At 46.7% G+C, this 20173-nt stretch overlaps 1 protein-coding gene across 2 annotated transcripts in view; it reads right to left on the bottom strand.

Annotated features, from left to right (window-relative positions):
- The window catches only part of TMEM150A (transmembrane protein 150A), a 223193-nt gene that overhangs the window by 123317 nt on the left and 79703 nt on the right, over positions 1-20173 (bottom strand). For both annotated transcript variants that reach the window (XM_069619036.1, XM_069619037.1), the window contains exons 4-5: positions 2033-2119; positions 1764-1831 (exon numbers count right to left, since the gene is read on the bottom strand). In XM_069619036.1, coding sequence (XP_069475137.1) covers positions 1764-1831; positions 2033-2119 — 155 coding nt within the window. The remainder of the gene's footprint in view (positions 1-1763; positions 1832-2032; positions 2120-20173) is intronic.

The raw sequence follows: 20173 nt of genomic DNA, 5'->3' as shown, positions 1-20173 counted from the left end.
CCCAAGGCAAGATGGAGGGGGAGGGAATGTGGCCGGATTGGTTCAGACGGAACCGGAGTTCGGATTCTAAACTTACTTGCATCTGATTTCAGTGAGGACTGATCCCCTTTTGATGTTCTCCTGATAATTAGACCCACAAAGAGAAATAGTAAGAAATTCCACTTTACTGAACGTCGTGAGAAATGATCCAGAGTATCTGGTGGGAGTGCAGCATTATAGAGACTGGGAAGTTTATGAATATTGCATACATTGCAGTAGTTTCAAGGAAAACCAGTTAAGATTCCTTGTTTAATGGTTTTCTGTACAGTATTCCAGAATTAATTGTCAATGGCATGGAATTCTAAATAAAGCCTCACTAAGGAAGAAGTGGCTTGGGCCGAAAATGGCGCATTAACAAGTATCTCTTGGGAGAGGAGCAGCACGAGCACGTAGGCGCAAACCTTGCATGGATCTGGCAGGCCCAATCTACCTCAGTCTGGCAAGAAGCTATCCAGAAGCGCCGCTCACTGGAGGTCAGGCGCTGAGACAGAAGCATACAGTTTCGGTCTGCAGAAAGGAACTTTCTGGCACGCTGCGCTTTGCAAGCCCCATCAGAGGCTGGTCAGCAGAGGCGCTACACCGGGCACATTCCAAGAGGAACCGTCTCAGTAATGAAACTCGCTAGTAAACAAAGAAGTGTCTCACACATACACTCGCTAGTAAACAAAGAAGTGTCTCACACATACACCGCAGCTGAAGTAGAACTATTAAAGAAAACACTTAGGTTTATGAGACTAAAAGAGTTTTCTCACTGAGATAAAAGAGTTGTTAAAGTCAGCGCTTCTACGCGATTGAAAAGGCAACAGGGCAAGTAATTTTCCTGTAATTTAGGAACTGATGGCAGGTCCTTCAATAAACATTTTAGCAGGGAGGAGCAATCTTGCCAATATTTATAAGAAAATCTGTACAGAAACTGCTAGTTTCAAACCAAGCATAGCTACCTATATAGTTGCTTAGAATTAGGGTTAGTTACCCAAGACAAAGGCTAGTAACAAAGTCAGTAAACGGGAAAAAAGGGCAAGCCACATAATTGAAACAAAACTAAGAGCCATAGACTCTTAAAGGAGGCTTGCCAGGTATGTAAAGAATTAGAGGGATGTGAAGGAGCAGGGTTACTGTGTAGGCAGTAGTTCAGTTTTAAATTATGTTTGTTTCTTTTCTCTAGACACCTTAAGGATTTCTCAACGCAAAAGTGACTGATACTTTCCCTTTGGGGTGGCGAGCAGATGTAGCATGAAATAGGGTGTGCTGCACTCCGGAAACTCGGAGGGCAGGACTGGAATGGGGGGTGGGGGGGGAATTAGGTGGCAGCCTCCGCTCATGCAATACTTGCCATATTAGGATCCTTGTGGCACCCATGTTAGAGTATGCATTCGTGAGACAGGCAGCCTTCTCACTGTGGCGACTCATTTCTCACACATACCTGCGGGTTGGCCTTGGGATTTTAATAGCTATGAAACACCTTTTCTGGGGACTGAACCGGCTGGTAACACTGCTGGGGCTTGATGTTTTACGGCCTGGGCTTATAACTTGGGGCCGCAGACTGTTAACAGCCACTTTAGCCCCCAGAGCGGGTGTTTACTGCGATATTAGTGCTATAGGGCATGAGCAACTGATGCATTTTAGCCCGAGGAGCGAAGAAAAGGGGGTGGGGACGGTGTAGGACCAGGTTCCTGTGTCATGCTAAACATCCGCTCAGCCATGTCTGCACAGAAGAATCTCACCCATGAAAGCACCAACGTTTCCAATGAGGCTGAAGAGGCAGCTTTCTGGAGGGTAGGTCCCACATTTACTGCAGAAGGGAAAGAGATAGGCAAGATGTCATCAGCAGGTAACATCATACAGAGAGAGAGAGAGAGAGAGAGAGAGAGAGAGAGAGAGAGAGAGAGAGAGAGAGAGAGAGAGAGAGAGAGAGGGAGTTCAGAGCAACTGCCTGGTTTGGTGACACCCTCCCTTCCAAACAGTCCCCTATGCTTCCCTCACCCCTGCTTACCTGATCAGGGGGACGTCCTGCAGGGTGCAGCAGCTTTTGGGGGAACCATGCTTGGCTGCATCTTCGGAGCAGGAGTCGTTGTAGGACCTGGGAAAAGGCATTGCAAGGGACAGTTAGAGGCAGGAAGGTTCATATTTGGGAACCAAGGGCTTCTACCTGCACTGGAGACGCACATACTCTTACTTCCTAGGCAAACAGGCTCTCGCTTCCTCCTCTTCTCGCCCAACTACCTTCCTTACTCTGCTTCCGCTTGTAACCTTGGGGTCATCTTCGACCCATCACACAACTTCTCGCTCTTTATCTCCCAATCTGCCAATGCAGACTCTCAGCGTTCTCAATAATCAGAAAAATCTGTCCTCATCTTCCTTTCATTGCAGCTAAACAGCTAATATCCTCCTTAGTCCTTTCTAGATCGGACTATTGTGCCAATCTCCTATAAGGCGTTCCCAACCACCTTTGGACAAAGTCCTTAACTTCGTGGTCTGCAAACTTTTCAACCTTTCTTGCCTTACCTCTACCGCCTCTGCCAGTCACCAGATTGGCTGGCTATCTATGAAACAAAGGGCCAAGTATAAACTTCTTAGCAAAATTATCAATGGACTCGCCCCACCCTAGCTATCTGCTCATCTAACTCACTACTCTCCTTCTCGCTCATTAAGATCATCCTCAGCTCACTTCAATGCAACCACTCTGTGCTCCCTCTCATTTCCAGCTCACTGCCCTACTCTGGAATGCTCTTCCTCTCCCTACTATTCCAACTCTACCATTATTTAAAACCAACCTCAAAGCTCTCCTTTCTAAAGAACATGTTTCCTTGCAATCTACGAAACTCATCACCCGGTTTTCCTCTCTCCCTACCCTTCATGGACAACCCTACGTCTCTTTTCCACCACCCCTCTATGCTTAATTCAGCACTTCCTCCACCATCCTGTTCCTACGTCATACGGTCCTGTCCTCGTCCCTGGTTTATGTTTCCACCTTCCCCTGCACCATCTGGTCTTCAAGTGACAATCTCTCACCCCATTACAAAGGACCCATGTCCTCCGCTCTGTTATCAATGGTTAATTCTGTGCCAAAAACACATTGCTTCCCTCGTGTTTATTAATGAATGAATACACTGCACCCTAACTCCGTTATCTGGAGCACTTACATCGGCCCTCGCACCCAGTCCCATAATTTGTGTTTTCCATCCAAATGCAAGCATGTGTCATAATAAAAAAAATATATATTTTCCAATCCATTTAGATTTGGGCAGATCACTGCTGCCTATATTATTGGTTGCCCTAGTACCAAGGATATCTGTCACAGTTTAAGGATAATTTGTTTAGCGGAACTGAACAAACGCCTGCTGGGCCATACAAGAAGGTTTTAACATATCTGTACAGCCACTGCTCAAAAGTGTACATTTCACCATAACTCTCACTTTTCTATTTCCCCACTATACTTTACTAACCCCTCTCCCTGTTTTCACACCCTCCTTTCTGATCCACCAGAGCAACTGGGGACCACTCCGGTGGCGACAGTGCGCGGAACAAGTACCCTTTAACATTAACATATGTGTAAACACATCTCAATGTTTCAACAGCACTATATATATATTTTACAATATTATTTTACTTCAAATCAGTCCTGCTAATCCAATCCCTTCCCTACACACCCATTTGTAGTCCAGACTCAAATACATGTAGCTAGCAAGGAACCCAGAACACATGCATCAGTCTTGTGGGCCAAATATACCAAGACCACCCCTCAGTTTGGGAATGGTGACTGTGGCATTAACAGTTAGAACTGAAAACAGGAAATTAGTGTTGGATTGGAACCTTTCCCAAAAAGAGGCATGAAACATAAGTAAAAGACTGGAGATCGAAGAATGGGAAAGGATTGCCTTGCCACCGTTTGGTCATCAGCAGGAATGTTACTTTATTGGTATAAATGGATTTCCTTCAGAAGAGGTTACAGAGAGATACAAAGGATGGCAGCTATTCACAATTAACAAGATCACATTTTGCTTTTATTCCTATATTAAAGAGAAATAATACTAGGGACAACCTTTTCATCATTATAAGGAATTTCCCCCCACCAAGAGTAGTAGATTAGAGCAGATCACCCTTGATAACACAGAAACATTACTTCGGAAGCTGGAAGCCAACAGGTTCCCTGGAGAAAGATCTCCCTCCAGTCCCTCTGGAGTACGAGACCCTGAACGTTGAACTACTCTTACATTACGTCCTCCTTCCTGCAAACTCAGAATGCCGATTAAGAAAAGACATAAGAACCACAACGCATCTTTACCAAGGCCATGTCTAGGCCCAGTCCACACTCCCTCATACCATCAGCTTTGATATTCATCTCTTCCGCTGGATGAATTTTCTCAGAGTAGGCGCAATTAGCACATAGCCCTTCTTGAGGCACTAGTGTGCTATTTTATCCGACGCAAGGGTATCCTATCTGGCAGATTCCCTTGAACATTTCCTGGGCTTCTGCGCATGCCCACATCACTGGCTTCAAGGGACTAAATTACCACCATTCTTCCAATGACCACCTTAGACTTCAACATTTCATAATCTCATGCTCCTTTAAATCTTTCACTCAAGGGCAACTGTGGTGGAAAACGTGTGAAGGACCAAAAAAGCAAGCCATCTAATTTTGTGAATGCCAGTTCTTTGCTTTTCACAACCAACTATTTGAGAAGTACCTGGTTTCTTTTCGGGAAATCAAACTAAGTGGTCAAACTGACCCACAAAACCCACCAACACAAGCCTATCTGGACAGCCCTCCGGATATTGCTCTATTGTCCAGACCGAAGTGGCCTTCCCTTAAAATTGGACCACATATATAAGCAGACTTCCTAAACTTCTATTTCCTAAGGAACTCCAGGACTAGAAAACAAATGGAAGAGGAGGGTCAATACGTTCTTTCACATTCTCCATGCTAGTGGGCCATGTGTCTGGTCCATATCTCGTTATCAAAAACACCCACACAAGGGCCAAAAGTAGAGCCATTGGCAGCCTGCCAAAGTTCTAAACCTTTATCACACACCAATTGGCAGAACGCCACACAATTCAATTAAGATTTCACAGACAACACATAATTCGAAAGGCTGGATAACAATTCAAAATTATAAATTAAACCCAATAACTGATCCAAGTGACAGAGAAATGTAGAACTGTCCCTACCTCTACCACCAACTTTCCTTATTAAGTGGTGGTGTGCCGCCTATATATATATATAAAGTGAACAAAACCAAGAAACAGATCAAAGAAAGAACCCCCAGTTTGTTTCTAAATCCTCCTTTCGTTTTTACTTTATCATTTTTTGAAAGATTGGTCCAAAGAGTTAAACAGTATGTTACCAATTGTTTGGTTCCCTGGCAAACACATCTCGAGCATATCTAAAACACAAACAAGCAACTCTGCATCTACGCACTACTAAGACAATACCTAGATACAGCAATACACATGTGATCCAAAGGTGTCAGACAAAGCATTAAACAATGCAATTTGGGAACGCTGAGCACTAAACCTGTGAACATTCTTACTTTATTAGCCCGTGGATCTAGTTCCCTGCATTTGTAGAATAAAAACAGTCAAATGATGACACATAATAGGAAAACTATCTAAAAGTACAGGGTGCTCCAATCAATTCAAGTGCATCCCTGATTGAATGTCGACCGGTTTCAGTGACTATAATGCATTAAAAACATGCAATTCCAATATGGAGTCTAGGTAAATGCATTCTGGGAACACAAGTGAACATTTAACTCCAAGCTGAAATAAAAGCCCATTGCTGAGCATAGTGTGCATTTGTTGAAGCTGTGGAAAGACAGCTTGTTTGTGCGAGCAGACTAAGTTTGTTGTGCATTCCACAAGAAGCTGAGAGCAAAGCTTGTCGGCTCTCATGAGAAAACCAGGGGTTGTTTACAAAGCAATGAGGTTTGATGGCTGCAACGGCCGAGCAACTGTGGAATTTTACTGACAATGAACTTCTCTGGAAAAATACAAGGTTGACAGAGTGAAAAGACATCAGACAGACAGAGTAAAACCAAGCCACTCTTGCCTTTGGACGTCGGCTGTTCCCGTAGGCGAGTGACTCTCTTCCAACCTGGAGTTTACAGTGAAGTGCATGGTAGAGAGGTGTTGTTTCAAAACAATGCTAACGGTGATGTATTACATTTCTGCTTTCAATTCATGTGCATTTCGCTTTTGTTTTTCTTAAGTCTAATCTTCAATTGAGATAATAAAGAGACCCGGGAAGGGTCCATTTCAAAATCTAAATGAACTGTGAATGAATTGTATTCCAAAAAAAGCAGATTGCCTTCCAGTCTTTTTTTTAAGTGCAGAGGGGAACCCCCTTCAGTAAAAAAAGATTTAAATTACTGAGATTTGGGAAGGCAAAACAGCGACTATACAAAATTCTAGGTTGTCTCCTTCAGGTCCGTCTTCTACAAATCACTGTATACTCACATAGCATGCCAGGTAACATAACATCCCCACAGGTCAACTGAGCAGCCACAAAAGTTGAAACAGGTTTTACCTGAACTCGTCCAGTACAACCCAACAAGGAAGTGAAGAAGATTAAGTCCCCGTCAGCTGGGACACAGAGCTAACCTCACAAGAGAGCAGCTGGCTGCCGACGAGCCATCCAGAGACCCACACTGGCAAGCCTAGTAGAGAAGTGGGAAGACGCCACGCACGGAGGAACGCCACTGGTAGTCCAGGAAGAAGGGACAGTACGAGCAGGTACCAGAATCAACCTTCGGGCGTCCCCCGCACCAGAGAGCTGCGGAGCAGAGCCGCTCCGAGAAGGACGCCAAAAAACATTGCAAAGCGACAAACAGCAAAGTCAAGTCTCAAAGTGCTGCCGCACCCTCACGGAAGAGACCCATTCCTCAGGAGACGTGAACCAAGAGAAAAGGTACACAGGCATACCAAGAAGGGCTGGAGGCCTGGGGAAGCTGAGGAAGGAGTGTGGAAAGCATTTGAGAAGGGCCGAGGACCCTTGAAAGCAGCGTGAGAGTTTGGGACACGCACCCCATGAGAAACAGAGAACAAGAGGGTCTGGGACCCTGAAAGTGGGTGAAGGAAGGGAAAGAGAAGCCACAGGCTTGCGGGAGGGTGAACCAAGCTGCGATGAACATGCATTGCGAGTCTGGGACCCGCATCCATATGAAAAAGAGGGTCTGGGACCCTGAAGAGTTTAAGACGTTTTAAACGGGCACATGTACTTGGCAGGAGAGTAAACCAAGTTGTGGTGTTGCCACATTGCAAGACTGGGATCTGCACCCATAGGAGGGCCAAATAAGATGGTCTAGGACCCTACGTGAAGCAGAGACTGTCCACAAAATCAACATTTTTTGATAAAGCTTTGCGAGTCTGGGACCTGCACCTATTTGAAGACCTGAGAATAAGAGGGTCTGAAAACCTACAAGTAGAAAAGTCTGTCCATGGTAGAAAAGGAGAATATAAGCTCCTAATCGGAACCCATGGGAAAGGAGCCACGCCCTGGTTACTGGAATATTGCTGGTTAAGAAACTGAACATTTCTTTTCCTTTGAACACTTGAGATTTGGAGAACTTTGAAGTGGAGAGAAGTGTCGCTACTAGTTCACTTTGGAGTTTGAGTAATTGCACGTTAGTCATTAGTTAATAATGTTAGGGTCAGAAGTAGAGTTTTGGAACACGACAGTGACAGACTATTTTTATTTGGACATTCTGACAGTTTTCCTTAGTTTCTTTGAGGCAGGGAAACCCCTCTTAGGTTTAGGGATAGAATTTACTTTTAGGAATAAACGTTTATAACAGAAACAATGCCAGACTTGTGTCTGAGCCTTACTGTGGCACCCTTAAAATATATATATATTTTGGGTGTATGTCTGATAGTATATTTAAGTTGGCATTTCCCATTGACTAAGCGCTAAATGCATTCTTATGCATCAATGGATACGGGAACACTGGCAGGAACATGTTATGTATATATTAGAGAGCATTTTTTACTTGGTATTCTATATATTTAAATATACAGGGAAACCCCTCAGTTTTAGGGATAGAATTTACTTTTAGGAATAAACGTTTATAACAGAAACAATGCCAGACTTGTACCCGAGCCTTATTCCGGCACCCTTAAAATGAACAAGTTACTTCTTACCTTGTAACGTTCTTTCGATGGGATGTTCCTCCGGCGTATTCCTCATCTTTGATAATTAGTCTCCAGCTTGCTGGCCTCGGAAATTTTTTCGCCGTAGAGGGCGCTGCGCGTCGACGTCCGCGAGTCAATGTCCCTCGACAGCCACCGTATCGGCGCCGACGTCACCATGCCCATAAATAGCCACGCGCGGCGTCCGTTGCTCAGTTCTTTTTTTGTAGCATAAGATAAGTCATGCCTGAATTGGTTATTGACCTTGAAGGAGCGTAAACTGCAACCACAAGGGAAGTATTACTGCGGGGATGGATGGGGACCGGGGCTATAAGGAATACGCCAGAGGAACATCCCATCGAAAGAACGTTACAAGGTAAGAAGTAACTTGTTCTTCGAAGGGATTGTGTCCTCCGACGTATTCCTTATCTTTGATAGACTCCCATAGCAGTGGCATGTAATTGGAGGTGGGAGTAATAATGTCATGTTTGCCTTTTAGAAATGAACCGAATGTAATACGGCTTTGCCAAATCTGGTCTCTTGACTAGTGGAGGAATCCAGGTTGTAAAATCTTGTGAATGTATGTGCGGACGACCATGTGGCAGCCGCACATATGTCTCGGACCGGTACCCCTCTTTGGAGGGCCGAAGAGGCTGCGATTCCCCTGGTTGAATGAGCCCTAGGATTTTGGGGTGGCTCTTTCCCTGCCAGTTTGTAACATTCCAGAATGGCCAAAATAATCCACCTGGAAATGGTCTGTTTTGTTATGGGTAGTCCCAACTTGTGACCTGAGTATCCTACAAACAGTTGGTCTGCTTGCCTAATCCTAGCCAGTCTGCTGATGTGAAAGCTTAGAGCTCGCCTTGGGTCCAGCCTATGTAGCCTTTCTTCTTCTTTCCCCGGATGGGGAGGAGGGTAGAACGAAGGTAAGGTAATTTTCTGAGTGATGTGAAATTCAGAAACCACCTTTGGGAGGAAATTAGGCTTTCCCTTTAGGACAACTTTGTCCTTATGGAAAATTGTATGGGGGGGTTTACAAGAAAGAGCTTGTAATTCGCTCACTCTCCCAGCAGATGTTAGTGCTACCAATAGGACAGTTTTAAGAGTGAGAAATCTCAGCGAACAAGAGTGGAGTGGTTCGAAGGGAGTACCCATTAGGAAATTGAAGACTAAATTTAAGTCCCATAAGGGAACTTGAATGGTCTTGGAGGATAAACATTAGTTAATCGCTTGAGAAATTGTATTACTAGGAGTAGTTTGAAATAGATGGTTCCTCCGCAGTGCGCTTGAAGATTGATAGCACTGCGAGATAGCCTTTTACAGTGCCAACTTGAAGGCCCGAGTTTGCCAAGTAGAGTAGAGTAGAAACGATAACACCGTTGGTGTACCACATGAAAAAGGGTCGATATTCTCTTCTCTACACCAGCTGCAAAATTTGTTCCAACGGCAGCGGTATAAAGACTTTGTTGCTGGCCTTCTGGCCGAAAGCAACACCTCCATGACATCCTTTCAGAAGCCAAGCGTGAAGGTTGAGGGTTCTGATGTCTGGATGGAGAACCGGACCTAGCTTCTGTGAGAGAAGATTCTCTTTGAGTGGGAGACAGATTGGAGGACAGATGGACATATCTAGAAGGTCCGGGTACCACGTTCTCCTGGTCCAGTCTGGGGCAATTAGGATCATGGTTTTCCGGAATCTTCTCAACCTCCTGATCATTTGAGGAAGAACAGGGACTGGTGGAAACGCGTAAAGGAGTGGGAACTCCCAGTCCACTACGAACGTGTCCCCTAAAGCACCTCTCGGGGGAAATTCCCGTGAACAGAACAGATCGCACTTCCTGTTGGTGCTGGTGGCAAACAGATCCACCTGAGGGGGTTCCCCAAAGGGAGAAGAACTCTTGACGGACTTCCTGAGCTAGCTCCCACTCGTGGGAGACTGCTCTGCCTGCTCAGAGCGTCCGCTGTCAAGTTCTTCTCTCCGGCTAGGTGGACTGCCGATAGAGAGACTCCTTCCTGAATTGCCCAAAACCAGAGCTGCATTGCTTCTCTGCACAGTGGCAGTGACCCTACGCCTCCTCTTTTGTTGAGGTAGTGCATGGCCACCGTGTTGTCCGTCATTATCAGGACATTTCCCCCCTGTACTGATGGCAGGAAAGCTTTCAGCGCTAGTCTGATCGCTCTCAGCTCTAATAGGTTGATGCGTAGTCTGGACTCCGATGGAGACCAACGACCGCTGATGGTCAAGTCGTTGGCATGGGCTCCCCACCCCGTGAGTGAGGCGTCTGTGATTACTGTCATCTCCGGCCATGGTTGCCAAAACAGTTCTCCTTTCAAGATGTTCTCTGGATAGACCCACCATTGAAGGTCGTAGGCTACCTTGTCCGGAATCCGGAGGAGATCTGTCATTCTCCCTGAGAATTGCGACCACTGAGTTCAGTGCCCACTGAAGAGATCTCATTCTCAGGCGAGCCTCGGGCACAAGGAAGATGCAAGATGCCATGAGGCCTAGCAACCTCAAAAAGTCAAAGGCTGGGAGACGTTGGGCATTTTAAAACTTGGTGACCATCTGCAGAATATCTTGAGCCCTCAACTCTGGTGGCGATGCTTTTCCCAGGGAAATGTCCAGGACCGCTCCAATGAACTGGAGTCTCTGTGATGGTATCATCTGTGACTTCTTTAAACTGAGGGAGAAGCCCAGTTTGTGAAGGAAGTGGCAGACCTAATCTAGCTGGATCTGAGCTTGTTCCGAAGATACAGCTCTGATCAGCCAATCGTCCAGGTAGGGGTAGACGTGGATCCCTTCCCTCCTTCGACTCGCAGCCACTACCGACATTAGCTTGGTGAAGACCCTTGGGGCGGAGGTCAGCTCAAACGGCAGAACTCGAAATTGATAATGAGAGCCGCCAATTGCGAACCTCAGGTATCTCTTGTGTTTGAGATGGATTGGCACATGGAAATAAGCATCCTGAAGGTCCAGAGGTACCAGCCAGTCCTGGAGCTGGAGGGCCTGAAGGATCTGAGAGAGAGTTACCATCTTGAACTTGTCCTTCCTGAGGAACTTGTTCAAGTCTCGTAAGTCCAAGATGAGTCTCAGTCCTCCGTCCTTCTTTGGTATGAGAAAGTAGGGGGAGTACCAGCCCTTGTTCCTCTCCGCTACAGGTACCGGTTCTATGGCACCTTTCTCTAGCAGGTCTACAATATCCTGCAAGAGGAGCGGATCTGGAACTTTTAGAAAGCTGTGCCCCGGTGGATGACTCTGAGGGATGTGTAGAAAGGGTAGGCAGTAACTCTGGGCAACTGTTTCCAATGCCCAAGCATCTGACGTAATAGCCTGCCATTCCGTCAGATGGTGAGTTAACCTGCCCCCTCCAGGTGTTTTGTGTGGAAAGACCTCAGAGTTGTTTGGGGGTGGCTGATGCAGATGCCGAGGGTAAAGAGGCACCTGCTGCGGCTTTAGTACTTTTGACCCGTCCACCTCGGGTGGATCTCCTTTGGCCTCTTTGAGCCGGCTGTCCTCTGCCTTTCCCAAATGCGGAATAATAGCGAAAGGACTTTCCTCTCCCAGAGGTTCCTGAGGGGCGAAAAGGAGTTTGGCGGACTGCAGCTCCTAAAGATTTTGCTGCTGCTTTAGATGTTTGCAACTTTTCCAGACTGTCATCAGCCTTTTTACCGAATAAAGAAGAGCCGTCAAAGGGCATATTCAAACGTCTGGCCTGCACATCTGGAGCAAACTCAGACTTTCGCAACCACGCATGCCTGCGGATTGTCGTACTTGCCACCATGGCCCTCCTGATACTGTCAGCAGAATCAATGCCAGTTTGAAGAGATTCGCACATGGCAGCTTTGCCATCTTTAATGATGTTAAGGAAGGCTTCCCTTTCCTCTCCTTCCGGTATGCAGTCAGCCGCTGATGAAGCACACTCCCACAGTGTGCGACTGAACCTGGCGAGCGTACAGGTGGCGTTGATGGACTTCAACGCCATACTACAAGCAGAAAATACTTTTTTGCCATAGAATCGTACCTTTTGTCATCTCTATCCTGTGGGACAGTAGGGTAAGCGGATCTGCTGCTTGATGAAGTTGCCGCTTGAACCACTAGGCTCTCTGGAGTCGGGTGTTTTGATAAATATTCAGGGTCAGCCGCAGCTACCCTATACATGGCTGACAATCTTTTATTGACTGCAGGAATAACCTCAGGAGTTTCGCCAATTTGATGAAATCTTCCTTTGCAAGGCTGCATGGAAGGGGACCACAGGATCCTCCTGTGGACCTTTGCATAGTTTGTCTGTAAGGTCATCCTGTTGAAAAACAGGTGAAGGCGCAGACCAACCCATGAATTTAATAATCCTTGCCATCAGGGTTCTATAGGGTGTTTTTCGGCATGTTCCCCTGGGTCTGGTTTGACAAATTCCACTTCTGGGGAAATGTCCAGCCCACTTGCCTCATGTAATGATTCCTGTAGGTCTTTCAACCTTCTCTCCTCAGAGGTAAAATCCTCTGAAACAGGTGGTGTGGTCCTCTGCAACCCCGAAGGGTCTTTCCTGGTCAGAATCCTCCCCTTCTTCATAGATTGAAGATAATCCAGGGTACTCTGACCTCGGAAATGGTGTAAAACCCATTTTTAAGGCAGAAGGAGCCAAACTCGTCATTATTGGGCGAGAAAACGTCGATGTCGTCGACGCCGATGTGACAGGCTTCGAAGGCGCCGAGAAAGGCGTTGAGAAAACTGGAAGAGGCCTCGAAGAACTCGAGAGGATCAGGATCCTACTCGAGGATGTCGACGACGTTCTCGGCATCGTGCCGGAGGCTCTTGGTATAACCGTTGGCTGTGAAGTAGCCGTGGTTTTCTCTTTTATCAGTGTCGATGTCGACATCGATTCGATCGACCGATGCCTCGAAGAACCCTTCGACATCGGCGTCAATGGCGTCAAGATGGTGCCTTCTTACCCGATGGCCAGTGGCATTCTCGGGTGGACTCTTTCGCCGGGTGCAACGACTCACTGCGTTTCGGTTTTTTGGGTTTTTCACCCGGGGTATCGCCCTCAGCTGTGTTCGAGGGGGTCGAGGCCGCTTTCTCGAAGACGCTTAGCATTTTCTTCCTGAATTCCTCCCACTCAGCCTGAGAGCTATGTTTTGTGGGGCAGGAGACCCTTTCTGGGGAAACCGAAGATGACGAGGAAGGGGATCTTCGACATCTCTTGTTTGAGTGTCTAGATCTCGACGAGTGGTGGGAGCTACTTCGAGACCTAGAATGCCTCGGCCGAAGAAACTTTCGAGGAGGTTTTGACTGACTTACCTCTCTCGAGCTTCCCCTTGCGCTCCTTCAAGGCTTTCGCCGTCATGGACATGCAGTCCTCACACTCCGAACAATGGTGCTCGACTCCCAAGCACCAAAAGCAGATCCTGTGAGGATCAGTTATCGACATTTTCTTTCCGCAGTCTCAACATTTTTTGAAGCCAGACCACGGAGTCGTCGGTTTGGATGAAGAAGCCATCGGGAATGAGTTGGTTTTATCGAGTAAATATAAGAGGTTTTATCTGACTGAACTGAGCAACAATATTCCGAGGCCCCACAAAGCGCGGAAAAACTGAACTGAGCAACAGACGCCGCGCGTGGCTATTTATGGGCATGGTGACGTCGGCGCCAATACCGTGGCTGTCGAGAGACATCGACTCGGCGGACGTCGACACGCAGCAGCGCCCTCTACAGAGAAAAATTTCCGAGGCCAGCAAGCTGGAGACGAATTATCAAAGATAAGGAATACGTCGGAGGACACAATCCCTTCGAAATATATATTTTGGGTGGATGTCTGATAGTAGTTAACAATTACATATTTAAGCAATTTACATATTTTTAATAATATCTGCACATTGCACTTTATCTGCAGTCCAGGGATATTGTTTGCGAGCCAATGGGAAATACTATTCCAATGCACAAAGCGCTATATGTCACGAAGAAACATGTTATATATATTAGAGAGCATTTTACTTGGCATTCTATATATTTAAATAGCAAATGAGCAATCTTGTTATGAAATGCTTTTATACTTGTGCAATAGTCATCCGCAATAGTTGAAACATCAAACTTTTGTCATGATGCCTACCTCCAAGGAGCCAGGTCCGACCCAGCAACCCCAGAGGCAGGCATCATTTCCCCCAGGGGAGTGCCAGCGGGCCCAAGCTGGGGCCCTTTGGACGCAGTCCTGGCGCCTTAGGCGCCAGGCTCATGTTGGACCCCTGTCCTGGCGCCTTAGGCGCCAGGCTCATAAAGCTAGACATGTGTTCAAGTGTTTTAATGTGCACTTACCTGATGCAGACCATGCTGCTACATCCAGGCCCTCTTGAGGCCTGAATGGAAATACTTTACCTGTGGGACTACTGTCCACCCCGGTGTGGTCAGGGAAGGATACATACCTGATCGGTGGAAGGATACACACTGGGAACTTCTCCCAAAGCTATTTAAACCACACCCGATCAGCAACTCACGTTTCGCGATGTTCTGCTCCTCGCAGCTTGCCGCTCACCGTGTCAGTTCCTGCATCTGGACCTCAGCCACGCCTGTCAGTATCCTGGGTCACCTGCAAAGGGAGACAAAAGACCTTACCTGCTAAATCAGCACCACGGAGACAACACACCGACGACCCTGAAAAGGAAAACATCATTTTTACAAGCATTTCGCTACGATCGCTGCAGCGCTGCATTTCATTTCACTCACCTATCCTGGACGCCTTCATCTTCAGCAGCGATCATCCGGATCCACAGCCACTTCCCTGAGCCTAGAGAGAAAAAGACAAGAACAAGGTGAGAGAAGGAAAGTAATAGGAAAAGCTCAGTTTCCTTCTAAGACTTACCTGTTGGGTCATTCCCATTTCATTTCGGGTCTTGCCGCTTCCAGGCATTTTCCGGACCCCGGCCCCTATGGGAAGAAAAGACAAAGACATTGAATGAGCGAATGCAAAGACATTACCCGAGCGCTCATCCAGAACTTACCTGTCATTTACTGGAACTGCACGTTTCACTTCGGGTCGGCGCCATATCTCCGGCATTCCGATCCCCGGCCCCTAAGGGGAAAAAGACATAAGCATTAGCGCTTGCTGCAACAAGACAATGAACATTATTAGTAAGCTTGGACTTTTGAACTTGCAGCAGAACTTTTACAGCGCCTTACCTGAATAGTCAAGCTTACCTGAACTCCCATCAATCCTCAATCCAGTGAAGTAACTGGGTTTCAACGCGCCCCTGCATCAGAAGCAGGATGGAGAGCTCATCCTTCCTGACCCTAAGGTGAGACTTCACGGGGAATCGTGGAAGGTTGGAGGAGAGTGGGAGGCTTGAGCATAACTCAGTCAGTAGGTAATACTCCCTTTTCACGCACAGGGGAATATTCCTGCGAGCCAGAGAAGCCTGAGTAGAGGGGCCCTTCCTGTCCATCTTCAGGGTCCTGCGCTTCACCATTGAAGAAGCACCAGCACTCCAAGCCAGACCTGCGCCTCCGTGGGAATCAGGTGAGCGTTACAGAACGCGAAGCCTACCCACAATTTCCCACCCAGGCGCTATGGAGACTTCCGAGACTGACCAGCTGGCCCAGCTTTTGGGGGAATTGCGGGCAGAGGTGCACTCAGCCCGCCAAAAGACTAACGCTCTCAAAAGAGAACTGATCCTATCCAAGGAAAGAACAGATGACCTAGCCAAAATGTTATTACAGGCCCAGGCAGGGCACACTCCTTTACCTAATTCCGGAGACATTTCCACATCAATGGGTTTGAATAACCCGGTACAAATCAATCTACCTGGACACATGCCTTTGGCCCCGCCTGAACATTTTGCGGGGGATCCCAAGAAATATGCCGTCTTTATGAACCAATGTCGTTTACACTTTCTATGCAGACCCGGAGCCTTCCCTAACGACCAGACCAAGGTAGCCTTTATACTATCTTACCTCAGTGGCAGTGCTGCCGATTGGTCTATTCCATTGGTAAATCAGGATGATCCCATTCTCCAGAATTTTCAGGGCTTCCAGGCCAGCATGGAAAGATTGTTCGCTCGACACTCTCAAGGACAGGCCCTTGATAACGAACTGCTATCCTTACGACAAGGTAATCAGGATCTTCTGCCCTACATTGCCACCTTTAACAGACTGGTTGTGGAAACTGGATGGCCAGAAAACAAAAGGATCACATTGTTTCATCGAGGCCTGCGCGGAGAGCTTAAGGATGTTCTAGCTCAGTTAGTAAACGCACCCCAGGTCTGCGCAGACTACATAGACTTGGTGGTTCAACTTGATCACAGACTTCAAAACAGAAAAGCAGATCGGTTCAAGTACGAAACCCGAATACCGATCAAAACCCACGCTAACTCCAAGAGTACTGACGTATCCGAACCTATGCAAATCGGTGGTGTTAAAGGACCATTAACGCAGAAAGAACGAGAGAGAAGGCAGCAAATGCAACTTTATCTGTATTGCAGGACTTCCGGTCACTTTCTTCGAAATTGTCCAGTTAAACCACCTAAGAAGGTGGTTGGAGCTACTGATAACGAATTATGGACACCTGATTCGGGAAACGACCTAGCCAGACAAGCGTAGGGGTCCGCTTGCCGAGCTTGAAAACTAACTCTTTGACCTCGCATTTTGTCATGCAAATGGTGCTCGTGGACCCAAAACAGCCTCAGCAGTTGCATGCTATAAAAGCATACATCGACAGTGGAGCTATTGGAAATTACATAGACCGTGAATTGGCTTCCAGGATTAAGCTTCCTCTCCGCCCGAAAGTAACCCAAGATGTCATTACTACAGTAGATGGAACCGAAATAGCCTCAGGGCCTGTAACGCATTCCACTGTTGAAGTGACACTGGTGGGTCAGGACGGACATCGGGAAGCAATCGTGTTTGATGTGATCAAGGCCCCACAATTTCAAGTAATTCTTGGAATTCCTTGGTTAGAAACACAATCCCAGAATTGACTGGCGAGTAAAGATGATAAGTTTTCCTGATTGTGAACCAACTTGTTATCCAAGAAATCCAGCTATGGGTCTAGCCTCAGCAACTTCCACCCCTGTACAGTTACCGTCAGAATACCAAGAATTCCAAGACGTTTTTCAGAAAGAACAGGCTAACACGTTACCTCCCCATCGGTCTTATGATTGCCAAATCGATCTGGTACCCAATGCTCAACTACCCTGTAGTAGGATTTATGCTCTTACGGAACCTGAGAACCTGCATTTGCGTCAGTATTTAGATCAGTACCTAGCCAATGGTTTTATTCACCCGTCCAAGTCTCCTGTCTCTTCAGCTCTGTTCTTCGTGCCGAAAAAAGAGGGCGACCTTAGAACGTGTATAGACTATCGCGCCCTAAATCAAATAACGATTAAGAATAGTTATCCTCTGCCCTTGATCCCTGAGCTTATCGACCAGGTGAAAGACGCTTGTGTGTACACCAAGTTAGATCTCCGAGGAGCTTATCACCTGCTGCATATAAAAGAAGGCGACGAATGGAAGACTGCATTCCGCACCAAGTTTGGGCTCTTCGAATATCAGGTGATGCCCTTCGGTTTGTGCAATGCACCTGCCGCCTTTCAGTACTTTATGAATGATGTTCTTCGGGAATTTATCGATGTCTGTGTCATTGTTTACATTGACGACATCCTGGTGTACTCTTCTTCAGAATCGGATCACAGAAAACATGTTAGGGCAGTTCTTGAGAAATTGCGCCAGCACAGACTATTTGCAAAACTCGAAAAATGCGTTTTTCATACCACAGAAGTTGAGTTTCTCGGATTCATCCTGACACCTCAAGGAATCCGAATGGACTCGCGGAAGGTGGACGCCATCCTCAAATGGCCATCTCCTAGCTCGGTGAAAGGAGTTCAGAGCATGCTTGGCTTTGCCAATTTCTATCGAAGATTCATCCCGGAATTTTCCCGAACAGTCCAACCCATCACAGCTCTCCTAAAGAAAATCAAACGCTACGAATGGACTCTTGAGGCCGAACAAGCCTTTCAGGACCTGAAAACCAAATTCACCTCTGCACCTGTATTGAAGCACCCGCACCCAGATCTCTCGTACATTGTGGAAACCGACGCATCCAGTTCGGCCATGGGAGCTGTTCTGTCGCAAAGAGACCCAAAAACTAACCAACTACACCCAGTGGCCTGTTGGTCCAGAACATTTTCTCCTCCTGAAATCAACTACGCAATTACCGATAAAGAGTTACTGGCCATCAAATCTGCTTTCAAGGCTTGGCGTCACTACCTTCTCGGGGCAAGACACACCATCACCGTAATTACAGACCACAGAAACTTACAGTATTTAAAGACGGCCAAAGCTCAATCTTCACGACAACTCCGATGGGCTCTATTCTTCGCGGAATTTGATTTTGTAATTACCTATCGCCCTGGCTGCAAGAATGGAAAAGCGGAAGCCTTATCCCGGATTGGCATGGAAGAACCTAATTCGAGCTTAGAACCTGTGCCCATCATACCTGAGCAAAGAATCTTAGGCTTAACTTCATTGCAAACTATTGAGGACATCCAAACGCAAGTAAAACAACTTCTAGACTCTTCAACCTTACTGGAATGGAGTCAAAAGGGTCCTCATTACACCGTTAAGGATGACTTACCCTACTTCCAGGAGCGGTTGTTTCTGCCAAGTAAAGAATTGCAAGAACTTGTCATTGCCCATCATCATGAACCTTTAATGGAAGGACACCCTGGTATCGCTAAAACGGAGGAAAGAAATCAAACGCCACTTCTGGTGGCCTTCTTGGAGAAAAGACAAAGTCTTTTGTTCTGCCTTGCGGAATTTGCGCCCAAAACAAAGCTCAAAAGAAAAGGCCAGCCGGCCTACTTCAACCCTTGGATATTCCACCGGCACCATGGCACACCCTGTCAATGGACTTTATAACCGACCTGCCTCCTTGTGCTGGTTACAACACAATCCTTGTAATTGTGGACCTATTCTCCAAAATGGCCCACTTTATCCCTTTAAAAGGTTTGCCTTCAGCTTCCACCTTGGCCAAGGAATTCCTGGAGAATATAGTTCGCATACATGGTTTCCCTTCCGTATTAGTCTCGGATCGTGGAAGTCAATTTATCTCCCATTTTTGGAAGAAGTGTTGCCGATTAGCACAAATAGATGTGCGGTTATCCACCAGCCACCACCCCAAGACCGACGGACAAACCGAGAGAACCAATCAGACTCTCGAGCAATATCTTCGGTGCATGTTACACCAATCTGAGTTGAATTAGAAAGACATTCTTTGGATCGCAGAATATGCATACAACAACTCAGTGCATTCTGGAACCGGACAAACCCCTTTTTATACTTTGTATGGTCACCATCCTCGGACCTCTGACCTAGATCCACCTCTGACCCTGGAAATGCCCGCAGTAAATCATCTGCATTCCACAATAACCCGAGCCTTCAAAGAAGCTGCAAGTCATTTACAGCAAGCCAAGAAAAAGTATAAAGAAAACGCTGATTTGCACCAAAGTAAAACTCCTCCTTACCAAGTAGGAGACCAGGTATGGCTAGCAACTAAACATTTACCCCTCAAGGGCCCGCGAACCTTCAATCCCAGATTCATAGGACCTTACCCCATCAAGGCTATAATCAACCCAGTGGCCTTTAAACTGGATCTACCGTCCAACATGCATATTCATCCAGTTTTTCATGCATCATTTTTGAAGCCAGTACAACCAGGAACCCGATTGTCCAAGACTCCAGATCCAGTTCAAATTGAAGGGGAATTAGAATTCGAAGGTAAAGACATTATAGACTCCAAGGTGGTAAAGTCGAAACTCTTCTATCTTGTTGACTGGAAGGGATATGGACCTCAGGAGAGATCGTGGGAGCCTAGTAACCATGTCCACGCACCTCAATTAGGCACCAGGCTCATGTTGGACCCCTGTCCTGGCGCCTTAGGCACCAGGCTCATAAAGCTAGACATGTGTTCAAGTGTTTTAATGTGCACTTACCTGATGCAGACCATGCTGCTACATCCAGGCCCTCTTGAGG

The sequence above is a fragment of the Ambystoma mexicanum genome, chromosome 10, assembly GCF_040938575.1.
Source record: "Ambystoma mexicanum isolate Mex_15411 chromosome 10, UKY_AmexF1_1, whole genome shotgun sequence".
Lineage (NCBI taxonomy): Eukaryota > Metazoa > Chordata > Amphibia > Caudata > Ambystomatidae > Ambystoma > Ambystoma mexicanum.
This window is presented reverse-complemented; position numbering and strand designations above follow the sequence as displayed.